This window comes from Hemicordylus capensis, chromosome 3, assembly GCF_027244095.1.
Source record: "Hemicordylus capensis ecotype Gifberg chromosome 3, rHemCap1.1.pri, whole genome shotgun sequence".
NCBI lineage: Eukaryota > Metazoa > Chordata > Lepidosauria > Squamata > Cordylidae > Hemicordylus > Hemicordylus capensis.
This window is the reverse complement of record NC_069659.1, coordinates 37438477-37464986: the sequence shown is the minus strand read 5'-3', so window position 1 is coordinate 37464986 and position 26510 is coordinate 37438477. Positions and strand designations below refer to the sequence as shown.

Below are 26510 nucleotides of genomic sequence, written 5' to 3'. Positions count from 1 at the left end.
TGAGATTAACCCATACAGAACTATATTCTAGATGTGTTCAAAATTGAACACATTGAAATTGAACACTATTGAAATTAATGAGAATACCCTCGTAGGCTTTAATGCATCCGGATTTTTTTTAACCCACTAGTTTGAATAATCTAAAATTAACCAGAGGCAAAGAACCTACTTCCTTCCTTCGATAACCCTCTTCCCCTTGTAAGCGAGATGATAAAAAGCTGGATTTCATCCAAGGTCAATGAAGACTGCTAATTCTGGTACATGGCTGAGTTTATCACTGATTTATTAATATAATATAAGCCACATTGTCCTAATTTGGAATAAAAGAAGACATGAGTAGTGCTTTCTCAGAAAAGACATGAATTCTACCTTTGCAGGTCTACAGCAGTTCTCCACGAAAGGGAATGACTGACATCCATACTAAGTTATTCATGAGTCGCCCCATTGAAATGAATGGAAAATTAGTCATGACTAACATGTCCCATACATTACAATGGGATTACTTACTGGTTATCAGGCAATGATTTCTACCTGAATGCTGTCACTGTGGAGTAATTTGATCCTTACAAGCAAATGGAGGCGACTCTGGTGAATCAAGGAGGCAGAGGAAAGCTGGAGGGCCAGATGGAGGCTGCTTAATAATAATAATAATAATAATAATAATAATTCAATTTCTATACCGCCCTTCCAAAAATGGCTCAGGGCGTTTTACAAAGAGAAATAACAAATAAGATGGCTCCCTGTCTCCAAAGGGCTCACATTCTAAAAAGAAACATAAGACATACACCAGCAACAGTCACTGGAAGTACTGTGCTGGGGGTGGATAGGGCCAGTTACTCTCCCCCTGCTAAATAAAGAGAATCACCACGGTAAAAGGTGCCTCTTTGCCCAGTTAGCAGGGGTGCAAAGAGAATCCAACAAGAATGTTTTCTGGAAGTGCTTTATAAACAGTTGCCAAATATTCTCCACAAAAAAGAGGAAAAGGAGCTCAGCTGGGCATGATTCAGCCCTCTAGATTCTCCCCTTTTACTAATTTATCAACATGACTAGGAAATTGCCTTAATTACCTGCCACATAGTTTCCCTGTTGGCTTTAAGCAAGCAAATCATGCCAACACAATTCCTTGAGGGGCAATACAAGATTTCCTATAGTCCTCATGTCTGTGTATTTGTATGCACAATGTAGAAAATCTAGACTGCTACCATCAATCATCAGAAACTGCCTGGATTGAGGTGGAGAGCCACAGGCCAAGGATAGTCAAGCTGAGGCTCTCCGGCTATTGCTGGACTACAACTCCCATCACACACACACACACACACACACACACAATCTAACCTCATTATGTACACTTTAGTTTGTGAAACTCTCATTTGAATTAGGCAATACATACTTTAATTCAGTGTTTTTCATCCTTCAGGTGGAATACTTTCTGTTCTGTCGTGTTGGTTGAGGGACTTCTAAACATCTACCATGCAACTGCTACACCCTGCAAAGGATTCTGGGGCATGCACACAGTTCATGTGGGGCACTGGCTGGGCCTTCTGGTTTCACTATCAATCTCTGTAGCAGCACTTTTCAGAGGATGGTAATGGTCAACATACTGGGGCTGTTCACACAAACACCCCTACCTGGGTAGGGCTACTCATGTGGAGGGCCAGGATCGAGCCCGACCCCGGTGCTGCCCCACCGGGTAGCCCGAATCCCCGCCCCCCCAATTACTGAGGTAGAAGGTGTGACTGCCTCCTTCTACCCGTCCCTGGTCATGGGCTCTCTCTCGGGCTGCCTGCTCAGGTTGTGTGCCACAGTGAGTGGCACTGCTTAATGGGAAGAGTTGATCGTGTGTGGGGAATCAGACAGGAGCCTACCTCCCTGCCAACCCTCCCCATTTTGGCCGTGAGGATGCCTTTACTGTTGTTTATCTGTTATATTTGTACACTGCCCCAAACGTCCATCTCTGGGCAGTTTACTGCAACATAAAAGAAATCAGGAATGCTTGGGTGAATGAATGTGTCTTTAAATACTTTCTAAAAGTTGTCAGGGATGGGGAGGCTCTTAATCCAGCAGGGAGAGCATTCCAGAGTCTTGGGGTGGCAACAGAGAAGACCTGTCCCTGAATAGCCACCAGACGAGCTGCTGGCACCTGCAGACGAATCTCTCTGGGTGATCTCAATAGGCAATGGGACTCATAGCGAAGAAGTAAGCATCTCAAATACTATGGGCCTAAGCAATAGGAAAGACCACCTTAAGTGGCTCAACGGGGAAATGCTTGACTAACAAGCAGAAGGTCGCCGGTTCGAATCCCCGCTGGAAACACCTATACTGGGCAGCAGCGACATAGGAAAATGCTGAAAGGCATCATCTCAGACTGCACAGGAGGAGGCAATGGTAAACCCCTCTGGGGTTTATACCTCCAAAGGGGTTTATACCTCCAAAGAGAACCACAGGGCTCTGTGGGCACCAGGAGTCGACACTGATTCAATGGCACAACTTTACCTCCTGGGCTCTAGGAGTTGAAATTGACTTGACGGCACACTTTAAGCAATAGGAAACTATATCTGCTATTACTGAATCTTCTACAGAATATGTATTGATTAGTTTTTACAAAAAAAGTTCTCAAAGTGGTTTACATAGAAAAAGGAATGAGAAGCTACATGTGCCAAAAGGGCTCATAATCTGGACACACACACACACACAACCAAGGGAGACACCAACAATAACCACTGGGGGGATACTGTGCAGGGATGAATAGGGACAGGTGCTCTCCTGTCTAAGTATGAGGATCGGTGCCTCTTTGCCAAGCTAGCAGGGGTTGATCTCCCTGTTAAGTTTCTAAGTAACTTCAGAACCACAGGACAACCTCTGCTTTCAGCCAAGTATTAGAATTCCTCCTTCAGCTCTCCAACCAGCAGGGGCAGATCATGTGGGTGACCGGGAATGCCATTGCCTTCTGCTGGTTTAGACCAGCTTCTTCACCTGTTCTCGAGGGCACGGGAGAGTTCGAGCCAGTTTCACAAGGACTGGCCTCTCTGAGCCTCTGTGCAAAACACCACAAACACAAGCTGCTCTTTGAAGATCAGGTTTGCACGGACGCGCTCTGACCTGCGTTTGCAGCTTCTGCTGCTATCCCGTATATGCCGCGCCTGTCCTTAATGCATTGGCTCCTATGCTCAGCTCCTATCCTCTCTAAGGCCCCCCCCCGCCCAATACTTTCTAAGAAATCGCGCGCAATGGGACCCTAGCGCCTTTCCCGCCAAGCTCCCCCACCCCGCCTCAAGAGATGCCATTTATAACAACGGGCCGGCCAGCCCTTGCTCCTTCTAGGCCAGCGGCGGGTCGGCCTGGATCGCCTGCTAAAGGGATCGCAGCTCCTTGGCCCTAACCCAGAATGACTGCAAGCAAGGACAACCCGTGCCATGTGCCTGCCTAGGCTAGGCAACCCCCCTCTCCACTCGGGCCCACCGTACGAGCGCCGGTTTGCGTTGCAATCTGCGGAGCAGCTCCCTCCTCCCCGCCCGCCTCGCATAACCCCCTCCTCCCTGCCAAATCCCCAGCCTGCCTGCCTGCCTGGGCTCCGTCCGCAGCGGGGAAGCGAAGCCAAATCCCAGCCGGGCTTGAGCCGCTCCTGCCGCACAGGAGGACGAGGCCAAAGCGGCGGCAGCCGCAGCCACCACGCCGTGCGCGTGTGTGCGCGTGAGCGGCAGGCGGGAGAGTGGATGGCGGGTCTGCAGCTGCTGCCACCAGCTTAGCTGGGCTTCTGCCCCCTCGCCCCCGCTGAGCGCATTGCTGCGAGTGCGGCAGCGGCTGCGGCACCACCATGCCGAACCCCAGCGGCCTTGACAAGGCGCTGAAGATGTCCCTGCAGAGGAAATCCAAGATCCACTCGGCTGCTGGTAAGGCAGGAGCGGGGAATGCGCGAGGCCGGGGACGGGGTGCAAGAATAGAGGCACCCCCAGACCATCTCCTGCTCCGCCCCCCGCCAGTCCTCCTTCTCCCTCTTCCTGAGCTACCTGGTCAGCCAGCCTCTTCCTCCGCGCAGCAGCAACAGCCTCAGCCGGCTGCCGAACTGACGCTGGTTCCAGCCGCCGCGCGATCCTTTCATTTTACAGAGAGACGTATATACAGAACGTGGGTTGCAGATTTCATACATATTTCATAGGAATCCTCCTCCTGTCGGGGTCTAATGGCATCATTACCCGCCCCCTTCCTTCTCGCGGCCGGTGAGCTCATGGCATGCGTTATTTTAGGGGCCAAAAAAGTGTGGCAAGGGAGCGAGAGAGGCTGTGGGCGAGGAGGGAGCGGGGAGCTGCAAATCTCTCCGGATTGATTGGTTTCCAGTTTCGCTCTTAGTGCTCTCCAGGGGGATGGCGGGGCGGGCGGGGGGAGGTTTTGCTTCTGGCTGGGCCTGATATTGGATTTATCGCTGGAACTGAACCCGGCATGTTGCCGCAGAGCCTGCACTGGGCGTTCAAAACACCCTGCTCGAAATGTACGGAGGCTGCATAGTAACTAGTACACGCAAGCCCTGTTCGAACATTACATTAGATCCGTGGTTGGCAGCCTTTCAGATGTGATGTGCCACTCTTCATTTGTTCATTCTAATCTAAGGGGTTTTATTTTTGTGTTCTGGTAATATGTAGCGCTTAGATTATTCAGGAATTATGTTGCACAAGTGTACAGATGCCTGTATTTGTACATGTTGGTTTTTTTAAAAAACGGTTGTACCTGTGTTCATTTTAAAAGTGAACCCGTATACAGGTCCCTCAAATACATGGTGCAGAGAAGAAGTGTACTGCTGTATCTGTGTTTAACATAAAGGAGTTATTCTCATGCGCAGCAAAAACCGGGCTAGGGAAGCCCACTCAGCCCAGTTTTCACTGTGCATGTGAACCTCCGGGAGCCACGCGGTTCCCAGCGGCGGTGCAGCAGCGAGCCCTCTAAAGTCGCCCGCCACTTAGCAAGGGTTTTGGGCACAAGCATGCCCCAAAACTGGGCTAAGTGAAAAACCGGGCTTTGCGCGGCACTGACACACAAGTAGCCTCCTAACCAGTGTTCTCTCTAATTTTTTTCATTTGTGTGTGAAATGAGTTTTGTTCTGGGTGGCAGTATCAAGGCAGTGTGTGCACATGTGCATTCAGAATGGGGCCTTCCTGATTCAACCTGAGTGGGATCTAAAATTAACACATCAGAAAATGTGTGAGTGTGCGCACATGCACACCTTAGAGCATGCATCCCCAAACTGCGGCCCTCCAGATGTTGCTGAACTACAACTCCCAGCATCCCTAGACACAATTTTTTGTGGCTGGGTATGCTGGGAGTTGTAGTTCAGCAACATCTGGAGGGCTGCAGTTTGGGGATGCCTGCCTTAGAGGGAACAGTGCTCCCAACTAGCATTGGGAGGCTCACTATAATGCACCATGTACTTGCGTGGTGCATTATGGGACTTCTGGGGGCCAGGAGGCCCCCAAACCCCACCACTCCACACCGGCTCCAAGACGGATCTGGTAACTGTCTGGGCGGCTGATCCAGCCACCCAAGGTGGGCTAGGGGATCGTCTGCAGGGAGAGTGGATCAAACCCTCTCTCCCCACAGACCTTATTTTGACGCTTCACACTGCTTGTGTGAAGCACCTCAGCATGTGAATAGCTGCACCTGTGTACAGATTTGTAGCTGTGTACACTTGTATGAGTACTGAACACAATGTGCGAATAGGGCTTTTGTGCATTTATATGTGTACATATTTGTGTGTGTGTGAAAGACTGCACATGTGTTAATTTAAAAAGTGAAGCAGGGTGCAGGCCCCCTGAAATGCAGGGTACAGATAGGATAGGAAGTGTGCTATTGTGTTTGCATTGAACAAATAGTGGCACATGTGTACACTGTGCACAGATTGCATGTGCATTGAACATGATGTGTGAATAGGGCTTCACAGATGCACACACAGAGCCATCCATGGCAACATATAAATGACAGCCCAGTTTTGTCTGCTTTCCACCCTCGTTGCATATGAATTGGAGACTACATGCATAAGCACTGTAAGATATTCCCTTAGGGGATGGAGCCACTCTGGGAACTTTGAAATATCTTGCATGTAGAAGGTTCCAAGTTCCCTCCTTGGCATCTCCAAAATATGGCTGGGAGAGACTCCTGCCTGCAACCTTGGAGAAGCTGCTGCCAGTCTGTGTAGACAATACTGAGCTAGATGGACCAGTGGTCTGACTCGCTATAAGGCAGTTTCCTGTGTTCCTATGTAAATGTTGCACACCCTGCTTGATGCTTTTAGTGAAGTTGATGTGACTCCAGTGCTTTTCAACAAGTGGCACAAGCATCAACAGTGATGGGTGCTATTTGGTGGGTGCTATTTGGTGGGTGCTATTTGGTGGGTGCTATTTGGCCCTGCTGGCATGGGAATAACATGGCACTGCTCTGTCTGGCCCAGTCTCCCCAGAAATGGAGATGGCTGGGGTGACTGACAGTGCCCTGCTGGGAAGAGGCACTTATGCACCAGATAGGTTGAGGAACAAGGGTGTGAGCAGGGCAGAAATCAGGAGATGGCAACTGCTGGAGGAGCCTCTTTTTCACTGCAGAGACCATTGTGGGGCAAGTCAATCACTCCTGCACACAGACCCAGCCATCCCTGGGAAAAGAGGTTAAAAAGCCCCATGCTTCTCCAAAGCGACAGTCTGTGCACACTTACTTGGGAGTAGGTCCAGCTGAACAAACTGGGAGTTGCCCCCAAGTAAGAACAGAAGAAGAACAGCCCTGCAGGATATGGCCCAAGCCCCTTCTAGTCCAACATCCTGTTTCACACCAGATAACGCTGGGAAGCCCAGAGGCAAGAAGTGAGGGGATGCCTTTTCTCCTGCTGTTGTTCTCCTGCAACTCTGCGGCTGGAGGTGCCATAGAGCCCTCAGACTAATAGCCCTTGATATACTTGTCCTGCATGATAGACCTCTCCTCCATGCACATGCAGAGGAGAGGGCATGCCTATCAGCTAGCTGTAAAGATGCCATAGGATCCTTTGTTCCCCTCACCCTTCAAAAGGGTGGCTTTGGCAGGAAACTGGTGCAAAGGGAAAGAGTGAATCCCCCCCTCAGCAAACCGAACTAGCTGTTTGGTGGGTCAAATGTGGAAGTCCTCATGTGCAATAAAGTGTGGGTGTCCGTGGGTGTGCAGCCTGCTGCTGCATATCTGTGGACTGGGTTATTCAGGAGCATTCGAACTGGAGCACTGCCCTGCTCCCACTCTTCTCAGGGCCAAACTACTCATGTCATGAGAACTCAGTGATTGGATGTCCCAATGTTTATTTATGGGCCAACAGAACTTTTGAATGCACTTCCTGTTGACATAAGACACTCCCCATTTCTAGCAGTTTTTAAAAGAGCTTTGAAGACTCATCTTTTTAACCAGGCCTTTTAACTTTTAACTTTTGTAATTTTAAATACTGTAAATTGTTTTTGTTTTTAGGCAGCTTTTTGGCATTTTAATTGATTTTAAATGTTTTGTGCTTTTGTATTGTTTTATTATTGTGAACCTCCCCGAGACTTTGGTTTGGGGCGGTATAGAAATGTATTAAATAAATAAATAAATAAATAGGGAGAGGCTTTGAATTGGATTAGTGCTGTGGTTTCTGCCTTTAACCCTTTCCTCATGCCATTGTCTCCAGTCTAAATTGCCCCCACTATAACTGTTTACTCTGCAATGTAGATACAGCATCTGTACCTGTGTTTTTTCCATTACAGCTTCAACACCAATTACAGTTTAGGGGTGGTAGTGGTGGTGAAGATTTGGATTAAGGAAATGGTTCCGTGGGAAGAGTTAAATTCCCCCCTACCCCAGTGCTGCTACTCCAAACAACAACACCCTGAAGCCCTTCCCTATTGATTGACTGATTAAGTCCTGTCAAGTCGGTGTCGACTCTTAGTGACCACATAGATAGATTCTCTCCAGGATGATCTGTCTTCAATTTGGCCTTTAAGGTCTCTCCGTGGTGCATTCATTGCTGTCACAATCAAGTCCGTCCACCTTGCAGTTGGTCATCTTCTTCTCTTTCCTTCAACTTTTCCCAGCATTATGGACTTCTCAAGGCAGCTGTGTTTTTGCATAATATGTCCCAAGTATGATAGTTGGAGCCTGGTCATTTGTGCCTGGAGTGAAAATTCTGGGTTGATTTGTTCTGTGATCCATTTGTTTGTTTTCCTGGCTGTCCATGCTATCCTCAAAAGTCTTCTCCAGCATCTCCCCATAACTGCCTTTAAATAAAACAGAGGAAGCTGCCATCTACTGAAGTTATTCACACGCACAGGCAAAACCAGGCTAAGGAAGCCCAGCCTGGTTTTGCCTGTGTGTGTGTACTGTTGGGATAGTGCTCAATCCCCGCGATGCCTCCAGAGCCACCCTCTTAAACTGGGTTAGGAGAGTGAGCACTCTCCTAACCCAATTTTATTGATTGTCTGCCAGCCCTAGCTGGGACTGGCAGACTGAGGGGCTCCCAGCTGGCTTTGGGGAGGGGAGGGGGGATCTCCATAATGCACCACATACTCGCGTGGTGCATTATAGGAGTTCCAGGGAGCAGGGCAATGCTTTCCGGCAACCTGACCCTCTGAGCTACTGGCAAAAATCAGGAACCATCTGGGCGGCTGGTTCGGCCACCCAACAACAAGGAGAGGATTGTCTGCAGGGGAGGTAAGCTTTTTGAGGCTTCCTCCCCTCACTCCTTCAAGCCCTTCTCCCATTGGTCTATCTAGATTTGTCTGTTCTGACTGGGAGTAGCTCTCCAAGGTTTCAGGCAGGTGATTTAGCCCTAAAAAAATGAAAAACAATAAAGTACCTAGCTGATAATAAGATATATTGTAATGGCAGTAGAATAAGACTATATACAATAGTAAAAGATAGAAATGCAGTATAAGTGATCCTATGGGTAATGATACAATTGACAAAAAACGGAAGCTTGTAGCTTTCAAAGTTTCGAAAACTTCCTCAGTCAAATGAGAAATCTAGTATTCCAATCACTATATTATTAGTTATAGTTGTAATTGTATCTCAAAGTCTGTCTCAAATCCAAAGGCAGCTAGTGGTCTTGAAGTCCACTTAATATATTAACAATCTTTCTCTTAATCTTCAGACAAGGTAGATAGTCATACTTTCAAATGGACTCTTGAAAATAAAGGGTACAAGATAGCAATGTAATGATTTTTAAATTCTAAAGTGCAAGCACAAATAGTGATGAAAATTCTTTTTGCCAACACTTTCTCTGTTGTCTTTTCAAGAAGCAGATCTTGATAGTACCTAGGTACTTGATTGTTTTTCTGTTTTGGGGACTGTATTTTGGTACCTACCCTTCTTTTTTTCTATAAGGAGTTTCAGCCCTACCTGGAGGCTTCACAAACAGGGCATCTACCCTGAATCTCCTTCGGGAGAGAGTGTGTGCATTCACACACCAGCCAAACTTACCCCAAAGTCCCTTCGAGATCCTCGGACCCACTCCACACACAAGTCGGGCTTTGTCTTGCGAATTCTAGCTTACCTTGAGGTATTTCTGGGTTTTTAAAATGCTGGTTTTAAGCTACTTTTTCTGAAAACACTGGAGCACATAGGAAGAGACACTGACATAGCATCATTAGCATGATAAGAGGGATAGCTCGTTAGTAATCCCCCCCCCATGCATCAAAAGCAAACCCAAGAGCAGAGGGGAGAGGCTGCCTCTCTCAGTGCCGTGAGTGTAATTAGAAGTGGCTTCACTCAACATTTACCCTGCAGCATGAAGCCATGTGCGAATAACTCCCTGGAGATGTCAAGGATACAACCCGAGACCTTTTGCATGCAAAGCAGATGCTCTACCCCTGAGCTGCAGTCCGATCCCCAAACCCAAACGTGTTAGGTGATCTGATCACTGATTCCTTGCATCATGTTCAGTTTGATTGTTGCTCTTGCTCAGCTCTGGCCACCCGTATTTATCTGTATTTTCCTATCGATTCCTCCCAGCTAGGGAGGAATGGGGCTTGCATAAGTTAGCACGTCCTACTCACACCCCACATCCAGGAGTTGGGGCATCCCTAGATAACTTGGTATCTGAGGCAGAAAATCCAAATGGCTCCATAAACATGGGCTACACTCCATGGAGGAGTTATCTGGCATAAAGACCATGGAAATGAGAGTTGCACAACAGCACATTAATGTTCCTTTGCAGTGCAATCCCCATTCAGAGATTCCCAAGCCTCCCAGTTGGGGGTCTACTCGTGTGCTGCCACACGCCACGTCAACACACGAGCAAAAAGATGAGGTTAACGGAGCTCTTGCTTCGTTAACCTTGTCTTAGGGGAGGGGTAGTTAGGCGGGCTAGCCACCTTGGGAGCACCGGGCTTGCCTGCAAGCCTGGTGGCTCCCACGATCCCTGGAAAGCAGGCTAAGCTCTCTTAGCCCGCTTTCCAGTGATCGTGAGAATAGCTTCAATTGATACTTGACAAAATTACAGGACTTAGTGATGGACATTGCGGAGGGTAAGGGTAAATGGGCTTCTCTTTATTCCCTTTACAAGTAACATACTTAGAATAGAAAGGGCGGAGGCAAATAAAAATAAAGAATATTTGGGCTGAGACTAATAAAAATTGTATTAAATAACTCTGCCTCTGAATATGCTAGTCTAGGTCCTGTGGTTAAATTTCTATGTACCATGGCTCCCTGATGGCTGGGATTTGTCAAACTCTGCTCTAACCCTGAAGCTTTGTTCCTTTGATGCTCTTGAACATTAGGAAACTGATTTGCATCTTATCACCAGGTACACATTTGAGGAGCTACTGATAGCACACAAACAGACTCACAGTGTCTATGTTCTAAAGACAAGTAATGATAGAGAAGATGTAAGGTTCCTTGACTCTAGGGAGAGCACAAGGAAGGCCGGTGCCATCAATTTGGGTTTGTTGAGATCATTTGGGAGAGTTTTTGCATAAAAGTGCTATATTTCAGAGAAGAAAGGTCTCTTAAGGGCATCTGCTCTCTGGAATTGCATCTGCAAAGTCATTTGAAAAACAAAGACACATGAGCCAGTATCTGCATTGAAAGTTCTCGCTGTATAGGGTCAGTTCAGGTATTCAGAAACAACCTTTTGGGAACAACTGAAATGTCTCTTTTTGTTTGAGTCTTGTCATTTGGCACTATGTGCATATCTGACACTCGGTGTTTTAAAATAGCAATCGTAAAATGAAAACAATCGTAAATAAAAGACAATTCCAGGCACTTGGTCACCTGAATGCAGGATGCTGCCTGAAACTCAATTTGGCTATTGATCCATCTAGCCTAGTACAGTAGGACCCTGTTATTTGTGGAACCGCTATCTGTAGTTTCGTGTATCCATAACGTCTCTAGTAGACACCTATATCCAGTATCCACGAATATGGAAGAGTTAAAACCCACATATCCGTGGTTCCATGAGGGCCAGAAATGACTGCGGAGGTCACTTCTGGCCGCCATTTTGTCTAAAAGAGGACAGGAGGAGACATTTTGTGGTTCATTTTTAAAAAATGGACTTTCCCCCATGTTTACTCATTTTGGGGGCATTCCTGGGCACATGTGGGGGGGGGGAGATTCCTGGATATATGCAGACCCCCATGGAGCACGCCACAGTACATTTTGTAGTCATTTTTAACCGTTTTGTTGCTGTTTTTCCACTGTTTCCCCTCCACTCTGGGACCTAACCCCCCTTTCCCCATTTCTGTAATGCCTTGTTACTTGCGGTTCTGTTACTCACAGTAGTAGGCAAGAAATGGAACCCCTCAAGCTCTCCTGTATTGTTTCCTCTGACTGGGAGGATTCTCATCAACTCTTGATCATTATTATATTATTGTGAGTGCCCTGTTTTTTAAACCAATGGCAGCTTGCTTTGAAGGCAGTGAAACGTGCTTCTTTTGACCTTAAAAAGTGAGATTAATACAGCAGAAACATTTGTTACATGTTTATTGCGCACCTCAGAGAATTTTTAACAAGAGATGGTTGCAGGCTCTTGTCTGTTGGAGGTGTAATTTGAATTGAGGAACACTTAACCATATGGTCTAGACGAGGGATTCTCAACGTGTGGGTCCCCAGGTGTAAGTGGATTTCAACTCCCATAATTCCTACCAAAGGCCACTGGGACTGGGGATTATGGGAGTTGGTCCAATAACATCTGGGGAGCCACACGTTGAGAAATCCTGGTCTAGACTTCTCTTGTTATTGCTCTATTATTCATCCATCCATTCATTCATTTATACAAGTATATCCCACTCTTCCTCTGAGGAGCCCAGAGCGGTGTTTATCACAACGATTCTGTGAGGTAGGTTAGCTTGAGAGAGAAGTGACTGACCCAGAGTCACCCAGAGAGTTTCATGGCTGAAAGGGGATTTGAACTTGGGTCTCCCTGGTCCTTGTCTAGCACTTTTAACTACTTCACCATACTGGCTCTCTTTTGACCTGGGATTCACAAGATTGTCAATATGACCTTGCAGCAGTTGTAGTTTGTTAGAGGTGTCCATGCTCTTCTGGGGTGTATCTCCAGTTCATGGAACGGTGTATGAGATGAAAGACAGTGTGCAGCTTGGGGGTGTTGCTGGGCCTGGCTCTGCTTTTGGATGCTTCGGTGGAGGCAGTGGCCAGAGGTGCCTTCAGATAGTGTCCCAACTGCGGCCCTTTCTCGAGAAGGCAGATCTTCACAGTTGCCCACACCTTAGTCACGTCATGGCTGCATTACTATAAGGCACTCTGTGAGGGGCAGCCCTTGAAGAATATCTGGGAACTTCAGTTATTCTTACAGCAAACATTTATTCTTACAGCAAAAATTATAGATTATTCGGGCAGAGGGAGTCACTGAAATTTTTATACAACACTGGAAGGTCAAGTTTATTCCTGATTTGCAGCTTTGGATAACTGATATGTATTCATTCCCTGTCAGCATTTGAGTTGCTTCTGTTCAGATGGAATCATAAAGAAGAGGAGTTTTCTGCTATTTGGCTTAAGTTTAATGAAGTGTGTGTGTTTGTGTGTGTGTGTGTATTCTTAAAATATTCCCCCTCCCTTCCCCCCATTACCATTATTGATAATATTATTTATAATTATGTTAATGAATAAGGGTTTTTCTTTATCCTTGATTATATTATTATTTTTGTTATTGTTATCTTTTTATTGAAGTAAAGAATATGATTGTGGTGCTACGCAACATGTGATAAAGGAAGCAGGTTGTTAATAAACCCCTGGATTTTAATATACCTGTGGGAGCAAAAAACCTTTGGTCAGTGATGCTTCAAACCATCCTAAACGTGGCACAGCAAAGGCTGAATCCTGCATCCTTGATGTCACACAATGAAATGACCATAATAAGAGGCTCTACATTGATTTTGATTTAAATTATTCTCTAAGAAGCTTACATCTCCTTTTTGTTGAAGAGCCAGACAGCAAAGACATCCCTCCTTTCCTTCCTGGCTCTTTAAGTTCACTAAAAATAAGCTATTGTCAATAACACAGTAGGTGGTTACAAAGTATATTTTTCAAAAACATCATTTGGGGCTTGCAAAAAAATAAAATAAAATTAGAGGTCAAATGTTAACACCATTAATATTGATCAAAGTAAAGGAGTGCTATTGCAATTCGCTGTGATCTCTATCCAATGGAAGTCAGAATAATGTTCTAGCAAAGCAGTAATTACAGTATCTGTTTTCTAGGTATGCAGAATTGAACTACAAATGGTAGACATAATAGTGCAGAACCAAAACCTTTGCTATATGTCTTCCCAGCAGAGATAGTTTTCTGAGGGCCTGTGTGCATGTGAAAAGCTGCCTGCCCACCAGTATACTGAAACAGAATGTTAAGTGCTCATGTGAATGCTTTCACTTGATGCAGATATAATATTGCTGACTTTGATAAGGAATCAGGAAACGGCCTAGATTTCTGCACTCCTTTCCCTTCTTCTCTCCAGTTCACATTCCTCCTCTTTTATCTTCTCATTCTTAACTTTTTCAGTTACATCTTCTCGGATTCTAACCATGGTCCGCATCTTAACCAGGATTTGAAACTACTTCAAAGTGAGTTTGTAAGAGATAACGAGGTCATTCACACAATCAAAAACTGTGTTCTACCCAGGTTTGGGAGGTGTGTGTGCTCCCAGTTTTTGGTCATGTGGAAACAAAGTAGGAGGAAAACCTGGGTAGCTTTTCCTCCTATCTTGCTTCTACACAATCACTTCTGCCCAGGTTTTCCTCCTACCTTGTTCCACACAACCAAATATCGGGATCACACACAGCTCCCAAACCCAGGTAGAACACAGTTTTTAACTGTGTGAATGACCTCAACTATTTACAGTTAACCATGGTTAGCAGTGATGCAAGTGTATTATGTGGTTTACAGATTGGAAATGTTTCATCGGCATTGGGCCTTCAAAAGGAGAAAAAGGAGCACCCAAGAAACTGTAGACCAGCCAGTCTGACTTAGATATCAGAGAAGACACTAGAACAAATTATAAAACAGTCAGTCTGTAGACGTCTTGATAAAAATACGGCAGTCTAGAGAAGCCACATGGATTTGTCATTTCATATCTCTTTTTAAAGTTGGGTTACTAGGTTAGTAGATTGTGGGCATGCTGTGGATGTAATTTATCTTTATTTCAGCATTTGACAAAAATCCTCATGGTATTGTGATTGGTAAACTGATCAAATGTGGGCTAGGTGGTGATGCCATCAAATGGATTCCCAACTGGTTAGAAAACCATAATTAGAGTGCTCATCCATTCTAGGAGCACCGAACTGGTTCTGTCAACCAGCGTTCGAGCCGGTTCAGAAGGCAGAGGGGGGTTTCTTTAAGGGGCGGGTGAAGCGCTGCCTACCTGCCAGCCCTCGCCCTGCTGCTTCCCCTTCACTGGCACTCTTGCAAAAAGCTGGCACACGGGGCTGCAGCATGCCTCACTGCAGTCCCAGTCAGCATTGGCACGGAAGTGGCCAACTCACATACATGTCGGCCACTTCCAACTTTATGGTTCCAGCTATGGGTGGAATTCAGCAGCAGACACAGCCCTGTTAAAAACTCCATGTAAGGCGAGTGATGTGGCAAATGTGTGGAGAGGGGAATGGGACTGTATGTGCTTCTGCATGCATGTTGGAGCCCTGAACATAAGATCATATATAAGAACAGCCCTGCTGGATCAGGGTCAAGGCCCATTTAGACCAGCATCCGGTTTCTCACAGTGGCAAACCAGATGCCTCTGGAAAGCCCAATGGCAAGAGATGAAGGCATGCCCTCTGTCTTGCTGTTGCTCCCCTGCATCTGGTATTTAAAGGCATCTTGCCTCTGAAGCTGGAGGTGGCCTATAGCCACCATACTAGTAGCCATTGATAGACTTGTCCTCTATTGAATTTGTCTAAGCTCCTTTTAACGTCATCCAGCCTGGTGGCCATCACCACATTGTGTGGCAGATAACTCCATAGATTGATTATGTGCTACTGTTGCACAACAACAGTAGTGTAAAAAAGCAACACATCAGGGATGGGCTGGGATAGAACTATTTCTTAGATAAGTATTTCTTAGTATAAGGATGGTGTTCCTCTTCTGCCCACTTCATGCATCTGATGAAGAAGGCTCTTTTTACAAGAGCTGATGCTATAGAACGATCATATTTTTGTTACCGACATCTAGCGTGGCTACCTAACTAGCATGTCAGCAACATACCAATTTCCACTAACAGTGATGTTCATCTGATTGGTTTTGCCCCGGCCTTTTATAGCTTTTCCTGGGATCCTGGCCCTTATCTGCAGAACCAGCAAGACAGAACAGAAGGAGCCAACCTATATATGAAAGACATCACAGTGACCTTCTCTGCAGCATGTAAAGGGCAGCATGTAAAAGATAAGTGGTTTATAACTCAGACAGTGAAAAGCTCTTTGGATGCCATTGCGAAAGCATCAACATTAGTAGTATTCTTCGCCAGCCTCACTTATGAATTGGATTTGCTTGCCCTTTCGGTCAGCATATATTAACTTTTCGTCGTGTCTGTCTGTGTTGGCTCTGTAATCTAGCCCTTTTCCTTGCTGCGTCTTTGGGAGAGATTGACAGCAGGATTATTTGCAGCACTATGGAAGCTTTCTGCTGGTTGGTCTTAACCTTTCCTACACATCTTTGTACTTTTATATGGAAAGGGGGTGGGGTGGAGTTGTTTCTGAATTAATCCTCCCACAGTTCCTACACCTTTTGCACAGTTTTTTTTTTTTGGATGTACACCCATACGCCATTTGTCAGTCACAGAATTGGAAGATTTATTTATTTATTCAAAATATTACCCTGCCCCTCCAGTGCACTACTGCTCGGGGCGGCTCACAACAATAGGATCGACACAAGATACAATAAAAGTAATAAAATGAACTAAATTAAATTGTGGTTTTAGTGTGTGGTTAGATCAGGGGGGCTTCACCTGGCCAGTGGGGCTTCGCCTGTGTCCAGTGTGTGGTTAGATTAGGCTTCACCTGGCCAGTGGGGCTTCACTTATGTCTAGTGTGTGGTTAGATCAGCGGGGCTTCGCCTGACCCTCCGACTTGGACTTCGCTCTTTACTTTGAGCAGCTTGCCGGTATAGAAAAGCTCATCTGCTGCCTAACCCAGCTTTGCTCTGCTGAGTCTGCCTATTTAATTGTGACCAGCCGTCTGCTGTTCTGACTGTGCTTTGACTGGACATCCAGCCTGCCAGACCAGAAACAACAATTGCAGAGCAATTCCTGGATTATATGTGTGGGCAGGAAAAGATTGGGGGGGGGGGCTGCAACCCAAAAGGATGAAAAACATGGAAGAAAATTCCAAGCCATGGATGGATGCAGTAATCCAGAGGTGTATTGCAACTTCAGCAAATATTACAGTGCAACATTTCCCTCTTTCCTTGGTCCTCCTTCACAGACTCCCAATCGCCCCTGACTGGTGCCTCCTCGAGAGAGTGGTGCTACTGGTAAAGGCTTCCCATTTCTCAAGTAATCCTTCTGGAAGGCAATATGGGAGGAGAGCTGGTCTGTGGTAGCAAGCATGAATTGTCCCCTTTGCTAAGCAGTATCCTCCCTGGTTTGCATTTGAATGGGAGACTATGAGGCGAGTCTCACGATCGTTGAGACTCACCAGATGGGGTTAGGCAAAGAGAGTGGGCTTAGGCCACTCTCCCCGCAGACGAGCACGCCTGCAGCCTTGGGCAGTCAGATTGGCCGCCCACGCAACTGCCGGCTCCGTCATGGAGCCGGCGGGGGCTGTGGGGATCGGGGGCCACGTGGCCCCCGGAAGCTCCAGGATGCCCCACCCGAGTGTGCGGGGCATCCTGGAGAAACACCCAAGCCCAGGAGGCTGCTTGCAGCCTCCCGTCTGGGGGGGTCTGCTTGTGTGTCGCTGCGCTCCATGGCGACACACGAGCAGAACGCCGAAGTTAAGGGAGTGCTCGCTCTGTTGACCTCGGCTAAGGGGAGGGGTAGTTTGCTGCTGGGAGGCCCCCGTGGCAGCACACGATCACCAAAAAGCCAGCTAGGATCCCTTAGCCCACTTTTTGGCGATCGTGAGAATCGCCTCACTATGTGAGCACTGTAATATTCTCCTCTTAGGGGATGGGGCTGCTCTGGGAAGAGCCTCTGCATGCTTGCCTGCAGAAGATTCCAAGTTCCCTCCCTGCCATCTCCAGGTAGGGCTGAGAGAGACTCCTGCCTGCAACCTTGGAGAAGCTGCTATTCTGCATAGACAATACTGGGCTAGATGGCTACTGTAGATGGTCTGACCCAGTATAAGGCAGCTTTCTATGTTCCTATGAAAATATCCTTCAGCTGGTGGATGATTCCTCTCTATCACATCTATGGGTGGCTTCTTCTCACCTCTGGCCAGGGGGTTATATAGGACAGGTGTCCAGTTCTCTGGCTGTCTCCTCTTGGGACCAGGGATTCTGCACCTTTTCCTACTTGTGAGTGTATTTCTCCAGGTCCTATCACCATAGGTCCCCAGCGTTCCCCGAGGGATGCTGCTCCTGCAGGCTCTTCCAGAGCCTGGGTGCCCATCTCTCATTCAGAGCATGGCTCATGTGCCCTATGAACAGGATGATTGTGATCCCTTAGCAGGCTGCACGTCCCAGTTTCAATTTCTGGCATTTCCAGGTAGGGCTGGGAGAGACCCTGTCTGAAAGCCTGAAGAGCTGCTGCCAGTTGGTATTGACAACACTGAGCTAAATGAATTAAGAGTCTAAATTCAGTAAAAGGCAGCCTCAGATATTCATATGTGATATTCTCTGCAGTGATGCCTGCAGACTGAAAATCCATGTTTAGAGCAAGCTAGAGTCACCGCTAATAGGTTAAGGAATCAAAAATCAATCAGTGCAGCTTTTATCTATAGACCAATATGCCCAAACAAATTGATCTGCTGAAAATGTAGGTTGGGTGGATCTGTCATGGTGTAGCAGCTCATGCACCGGTTGTGTGATGATGTTGCCATGCATGCAGCACAACTCAACTGCTGCTTACGGTAGGGGTGTGCAAACAGGCTCGAAACCGAACCAGTTCAATGTTGAACTGGTTTGGCTCAAAGGGCCGGGAGGCCCTTGGAACTCCCATAACTGCACAGTGTATTATGGGTTCTTCCTGACGCAGGCCAGGAGGCTACTTGTGTGTAGGTGCTGGGCAGAGCTGCTTGGGACCAACACACAATCAATTAGCCAGGGGTAAGAGGTCACTTGCTTCACCCTGGATAGGCTCCCCACAGGGTTTGCTGCCTTGCTGCTGCCGGGATCCGTGTGGCTCCTGGTGGTTCTCACCTGCAGGCAAAACCGGGCTGGGCTTCCATATCTTGGTTTTGCCTGTGTGTGTGAATGGCCCCATTATGTCCTTAGGAACAAAGTAATTTCTACTAAACAGCAAGAGGTCAAAACTGAATCGGGCATATAGCTTGCCCCGTCTTGAGGTGGATAACTTTCTGCGAATGATCCTACTTTTCCCCTCCCTAACCAGTTTTGTTTTGTCTTGTGAAGGACACTCCAGCCTAGGAAGACTCACAGGTTCTGGCTCCAGCAGAAGAGAATTTGAAAGCTGAGAGGCAGCCAGTTCTTGCTACCCCTTTAGAACAATGTTGAAAGGTGGGGTAGTGAAATGATTGGCCCTCTAAGCTGGATAAGGCCTCTGCTAAATGTGGAGGATCCAGATTCTGGTTTGTGTAGTGGTCAGAATCTGACCCCTGGGATATTTTGTTTTTAATTTCTGCAACATCAGGACTTTTATACTAGGCTTGTTCACATGACTGTTGGCAGGTTAGGAGGGGGAGGAGTGCCAAGCCTGGGTAGGACATGCTCGGCTTGGACATGCTCCCGATTTTTGGTCCTGTGCTTGCAAACATGAAGGTGTGAGATGGGGGGAGTGATAGTGCGGAAGGCAGCAGTACCTGTGAGCACTGTAAGATATCCCCCTTAGAGGATGGGGCCTATTTGGGAAGAGCACCTGTATGCTTGCATGCAGAACGTTCCAAGTTCTCTCTGTGGCATCTCCAAGATAGGGCTGAGAGAGACTCCTCCCTGCAGCCTTGGAGAAGCCACTGCCAATCTGTGAAGATAATACTGAGCTAGATGGACCAATGGTCTGACTCTGTACAAGGCAGCTTCCTATGTTCCTAGGTGTAGCCCTTCTAAGTGCTTTCCTCCTGGAGTTCTTAAGAGAGGGCTCTATCTTACCTTAAGGGCCCTCCCAGCACTGAGAAAAGCACAGTACTGTGTTGAGATCAGCACAGTGGGAAACGACTCTCATATTGAAGTTGGGTTTTTGTTTTTTATGGTGTTTTTGGTCAGAGTAGCTCCCTTGAAAAATAGTGACAATCACTGGCATATTGGATGAGAGAGAGGAGGCAACAATAGTGTAGCTCTCCGGGCGGAGTCTTTCTGCCACTGCACAAGATGCTGGACTTCGATGCTGGCAAAGGTTAAACATCAAAAAGATAGGTCAAGAAATTAACTGCAGCAGACTACATTAAGAAGATTGGCAAGGCTTTAGCCATGAGTTTATTCTGTGGCTGAGTTATGTGCTCCAAAATAGAACTGGATTAGTCAGAGAGACAGGATCCAAAAATTCAACCTAACAGAACGTTACTACTAGGCGTAGTTAGAAAAATGTTTCCAGCACCAGCATCACATCATTTTTAAAGGGCAACATCACATGTTTAGGAGCCAGTCCCGTCCCCCCCCCCCCAGGTCAGAATATGAATATATGTGATGAATATTTATATATGAATATGACAAATATTTATATACCGCTTTTCAACAAAAGTTCTCTCTGTGGCATTTCCAGATAGGGCTGGGAGAGACTCCTGCCTGCAACCTTGAAGAAGCCACTGCCAGTCTGTGTAGAGTAGATAGTACTGATCTGACAAATATTTGAAATACCGCTTTTCAACAAAAATTCCCAAAGCGGTTTACAAACATACAAATAAATAATAAAATGGCTCCCTCTCCCCAAAGGGCTCACAATTTAAGAAAGAAACTTTCTTAGACTCCAGCAACAGCCACTGGAGGGATGCTGTGCTGGGGATGGATAGAGCCAGTGTGCCCACTAAGAGGGATTTCCAGATGTTGTTCACTACAACTCCCAGCATCTCCAGCTGCAATGGCCTTTGGCGGGGGATTCTGGAAATTGTAGTCAACAACATCTGGGAATAACTGTTAGAGGGAACACTGGATAGGGCCAGTTGCTCTCCCCCTGCTAAATAAAGAGAATTGCCACTTCAAAAAGATGCCTCTTTGCTCAGTTAGCAGGAAGAGTTATTTACGGTCTCCCAAGTGACAGCATCAGGTTCTTAGATACCCATGCAACTAGTCAACTGGCAATTTCCCAGCCCTGTCACTGAATTAGGAAGAGAAGGGAAACCACACTGTACAGAAAACAAAAACAAAAAAGCAAACACTTGAAAGAAAGGCAAATGTATATTTATTGAAAGCTCCTACTTGTCTACCTCTTAAATGGAAAATAGCATTGGCACCAAGGAAGCTACAAAGGGATCAAAGAATTTAAAGAGCCAATTAAAGGATCAAGGGCCAGATTCTGAATGTGGCGGATAATTATAGGTAGCAAAGGCAGGATTATAATAGAATAGAGTATGGGGCATGGCGTGTCCTTAGGAACAGAGCGATTACTGCTCAGTTGTCAAAGGAGGAGGCAAGAGGGCAAAAGGCAACACAAGAATGAAACAGGAAAGAAAGTGGTGGAAGACAAAAGCAGCAGAAATAAGAGATCAGAAACCTGGGCAAGACTGCAAATCTAAATAATGGATATAAAAATCTTTGACAGGCAGAGAGGAGTAGTTCTGCTGGTGATGCACAGAGGTGTGATCGGTCAAGAGCTGTATATATATTTGGACCAACTATAGTTAATAAAGAATACCTCACCCACTTTATGGGCTATTGTGATGATAAAAGGTGTTAACTTACGTGTGGCACATGGAAGCAGGGAAGGGTTCAAGGTGATAGATAAATGTAGGTATGTCGTGGTAATCCCTCAGTGTTCAATCAGGATGTTCTCAGGTGGGCTCTCTTCATTAAAATGGTTTGAGAGTCTTGGCTATATGGTTTGGCCAGGAGAAATTGGAGAGCAATTATGTTAAGCTTCCTAAAAATACACTCCTGTGCACCCTTCCTTGGAGTAAGTCCCATTGTACTTAAGGAGATTTACTTCCAAATAAACATAGGGTTAAGCTGCATGCCTCTTATTCATATTTCAGTGTTCTTTCAGTGTGCCGTTGAGTTGGTGTCGACTTCTGGTGACCACAGAGCCATGTGGTTTTCTTTGGTAGAATACAGGAGGGGTTTACCATTGCCATCTCCCACGCAGTATGAGATGATGTCTCAGCACCTTCACTGCTGCCCATATAAGTGTTTCCCATAGTCTGCGAAACATACCAGCGGGGATTCGAACTGGCAACTTCTGGCTTGCTGGTCAAGTCATGTCCCCACTGCACCATTAGGTAGCTTATTTATGTATACTACAACTAATATTTGTATATAATATTTGGCTATTCAATGAAAGTTCTCAGAGTGGTTAACGTAGAAAAATAAATAATTGATGGTTACATGTAGATATATAAGATGGTTTATAGTTACATTTATATAGTTTTGCTTGGATGCTTCAGTACAGTGTACAACATGTAAAAGTATCATCATTGCAGAACAATAATCAGCACAAATTAATCTGACAGAAATGGCAGAGACTAAAAACAACCTGCAGCAAGCCATTAGAGGATATGATGTAATGCCAGGAGTGTGGAAAGTGAGTGGACTAGCCCTCCAGTCTTTGGAATGCCCTTCTGGGGGAAACAGCTAAGGCTCTGTCCCTTGTGCATGGCAACCTAGCTTCAGCAGGCATTAGCACATGAAGCAGGGACTACCTAGAAGACCTTACTGGGCAGGTGGATTCAACTGCAAGAAGGCGGTGCTGAACATACCTAGGGTCCAGACTGTGTAGGGTTTTAAAGTTAATAACCAAATCTTGAATTGGACCTGGAAACCAATTGGCAGCCAGTGCAGTTCTTCCAAAATAGGGCTGGTCCAGTTCTGTATTTAGGTACAAGCGAAGTAAGCTACAGCTTGATTGATTGATTGATTAAGTGCCATCAAGTCGGTGTTGACTCTTAGCGACCACATAGATAGATTATCTCCAGAATGATCTGTCTTCAACTTGGCCTTTAAGGTCTCTCAGTGGCGCATTCATTGCTGTCTTAATCGAGTCCATCCATGTTGCTGCTGGTCATCCATTTCTTCTCTTTCCTTCAACTTTCCCCAGCATTATGGACTTCTCAAGGGAGCTGGGTTTTCACATAATATGTCTGAAGTATGATAGTTTGAGCCTAGTCATTTGTGCCTCGTGAAAGGACATCACATTATGACTGCCTTTTATTAATTTGCTTGACTGATATCCAGACTAACATGACGTGTGTAGAAGACTGTTCCTTGCGTGCAATGAAGCAGCAGCAATATTTGCCCACCCCCCTTCCTACTGCAGCAAGTTATGCCTGCCAAAAATATGTCCCTGAGGGTCTCACAACCTTCAGACATAGTTTTGGAAGGCAGAGAGAACTGCAGAGGGAAGGGAGGTGATTGGCAAAAGTCACCCTTATCCCACTGTACCCATGAAACATTCTGCATTTTCATTCATTCATTCATTCATTTAACATATTTATATACCTCTCAAAGCTTATGTCTCTGGGTGGTTTACAATAAAATAATAAAAACATCAAAAAAAAATTAAAATTTAATATGATGTTAAAAAACTGTTAAAATTGCAAATCTAATTAAAAGCCTGGGTGAACAAATATGTCTTAACTGCCTTTTAAAAAGTTGTCAGAGATGGAGAGGCTCTTATTTCAGCAGGGAGCATACTCCAAAGCCTTGGGGCAGTAACGGAGAAGGCTCGTCCCTGAGTAGCCAGCAGATGAGCTTGTGGCAACTGCAGACGAATCTCTCCAGATGATCTCAATGGGCAGTGGAGCTCATGGTGAAGGAGATGTTCTCTTAAATACCCAGGGCCCAAGCTGTTTGAGATTACCCAGAGACCAGCCTGGCTACTGCATTCTGTAGCAACAGTAGTTTCTGTACTACGTACAAAGGCAGTCCACATAGTGTGCATTGCAGTAGTCAGGTCTGGAGGTCACCAGCAGATAACCACTGTTCTGAGGTTATTTATCCTCAAAACCGGATGCAGCTGGCGTATCAGCTGAAGCTGACAGAAAGCACCTCTAGCACTGTCTTAACCTGGGGCACCAAGGAGAGGTTTGGATCCAGAAGCACTCCCAGACTGCATACCTGTTTTTTTCTGGGGAAGTATGACTCCATCCAGAACAGGCAGATCATAATTGTCTCCTGCGTTCTGATCCCATGCAATAAGTACCTCTGTCTTATCTGAATTAAGTCTCAGTTTGTTATCCCTTATCTAGCTGCTCACCATCTCCAGGCAGGCATTTAGGGAGCAGGGGCATAACAAGGTTGGAGTGGGCCCAGAGACAAGATTTTAAAATGGGCCCCCCGCACTGAAGCTCAGCTCACGAAGTAAAGAAATCTTAAATGAGGCTGAATAGTGGTAACAAAAAGCATATATATATCTATATCTAGCTATAGATATAGATATATAACCTATGTGCCACAATAGAACATTATCCTAAATTATTTTTAAAAAGGTTTTGTAAATTGTGGACGATGCAAGTCATTTAATCGTACTAGAGAAAGACATGCTGTTCTGGTAGCTCCAGGTCTTAACACTCACATCAATTTCGGAGGATGAATACAACTGAAGGAAGCCCGGGCGGGTGCGTGGCTGGGGGAGTGAGTCATGTGACTTGCCTCTGCCCCCCCCAGGCAGTGGGCCCCCAGACAACTGTCTCCCCTTGCCCTATTATAGTTACACCCCTGTTAGAGAGGTTATGCCTTCTCCCGATGATGTTGACATGGAGAAATAGATTTGGGTGTCATCAGCATACTGATAACACCCTGCACCAAATCTCCTGATGATCTCTCCCAGCGGCTTCATGTAGATGTTAAACAACATCGGAGACATTATGGAGCCCTGAGGGACACCATATGAAAGTTCAGATTTTGAAGAGCAACAGTCTCCAAGGGACACCATCTGGAATCTGCCCAAGAAGTAGGAGTGAAACCACTGCAAAGCAGTGCCTCCCAGCCCCAACCCCCTCAAATGGTCCAGAAGGATACTATGTTTGATAGTATCAAAAGCTGCCAAGAGAGCCAAAAGGGACCAACAGAGTCACACTTACACTGTCAGTTCTCAATTGGAGATGACCATCAGGCTGACAAAGGTAGTCTTCACACCATAACCCGCCAGAAAGCCAGTTTGAAATGGGTCTAGATAATCAGTTTCCTCCAAGCCTGCCTGGAGCTGGCAGGCCACCACCCTCTCAGTTTCTTAGCCATGGGAAGTTGGAGACAGGCCTAAAGTTGCTTAACACTGAGGGATCCAATGCAGGCTTCTTCAGAAGAGGTCTAATAATTGCCTCCTTAGGACAAGGAGGCATCCTGCCCTCCCTCAGAGAAGCATATAATATCTACCAGGCCTTCTACAACAACCCCCTCCCTGCCAGATAGTATAATCCATGTTGGACAAAGGTCAAGATAACAGGTGGTAGGCCACACCGTTCCTACCACGCACAGCAGCCATTTGTGTGGTGGTTCTGACTATGCAAATGGCCACCACACGTGCACACAGGCCAGAAGAGGAACCCAAAATGGTGCTCAGAACACTTAACGTTCCGCCTCGAAATGGGATCATTCCAACCTCAGAACAGGCCCTTCATTTGAAGGGCATTCTGTTCTGAGCTCAGAACACTCAAAATGGCCCGTTTCGAGTCGGAACATTCCACAGTTGGAATCTTCTGCACATCCCTAGCCCTGATGGAAGGACCACCCTTACTGATAATGAATCCCATGTGTTAATTTTCCCTGTTTGGGAATTATTTGTTTTATCCGTATGATGGCAGCCTGTTGATATGAGCATGATTCAAATTTAGCAAAGGAGTAGCTTCTTCGTCCCAATGCACATGCCACAGTGCCATCTAGGTGGCTTGTATTTGTCTGAACATGTTTGTGGGAATAAATTTCCAACATTCCCATTATTTCTAATTCTGGGGATTTAGCTTCAGACCCATCTGTTTTTCTGCCACTTAAGCATAATTCGCAATCATTTCTGACAACTACAAGACAGTCACACATATACACAATTAGGATTGTCACAACAATGGTTCACTGTATTATGCTGCTAAACATTTGCTGTTAGTAATTTCACAAAGCAACTGCAGTTCTATAATTCAGAAAATAAACTAATGATTTTTTCAGGGAATGTATTGCTTATGAAAAACAACAAATTACTGTAGTAGCTCTAAAGGTCGTATTCTTCTGTTTCCTGTTACAAAACTGGCACAGCTTGGGCAATGCCAATCTAGTGATTTTACTCTTGATCCTGAATATAGCCAGAGGGAGAAACCATCTCCAGAGAAAACAGCTCAGCCTCTAGCTCACTTTTCTTTGTATCTGTCTGTTGGGCTTGTTAACAAAAGAAAGCAAAAATTAGCATCAAACAACAAGGACAATGAAATTGAAACTTATGATCCAGACACCTGCCTACAATCCATTAGTCTCTAGCACACCTAAAAAAATCTGGAAAAAGACATTGTGTGTGTGTGGGGGGGAATATTTCCACACAATTTTCTGTATATAATTGTCAGAACTTGAGCTGGATTAAATTCAGACTGTTAATGAAGTTGTAGTGATCAAGTTTCCATTATCTGAAAAGCCACATGAATTTGGCTGATAACTCAGGTGTTGCACAAGAATGAGAATTCCAGTAGACCCCCTGCAAGATGGAGTTTCATTTCAGTACTGAGTCTGCAATGTAACTGAGAAGGAATTTAAGAGGCAGCTGCAGCGAGAATGTCACACACTCCTTCATAACTATGAGTACAGCATCTTGGGTTAAAAGTTACTAAAGGACAGAGATTACTGCATGGTAATTGATT

At 45.9% G+C, this 26510-nt stretch overlaps 1 protein-coding gene across 11 annotated transcripts in view; it reads left to right on the top strand.

Moving 5' to 3' along the window:
* The first annotated feature begins 3291 nt into the window (after positions 1 to 3291).
* Positions 3292 to 26510, top strand: part of ATP8A2 (ATPase phospholipid transporting 8A2) — a 595211-nt gene continuing 571992 nt past the window's right edge. For 8 of the 11 annotated variants that reach the window (XM_053308077.1, XM_053308075.1, XM_053308074.1 and 5 more), the window contains exon 1: positions 3292 to 3890. In XM_053308077.1, coding sequence (XP_053164052.1) covers positions 3815 to 3890 — 76 coding nt within the window. In that variant the 5' untranslated portion in view covers positions 3292 to 3814. The other 3 variants (XM_053308082.1, XM_053308080.1, XM_053308079.1) reach the window with 1 other exon arrangement.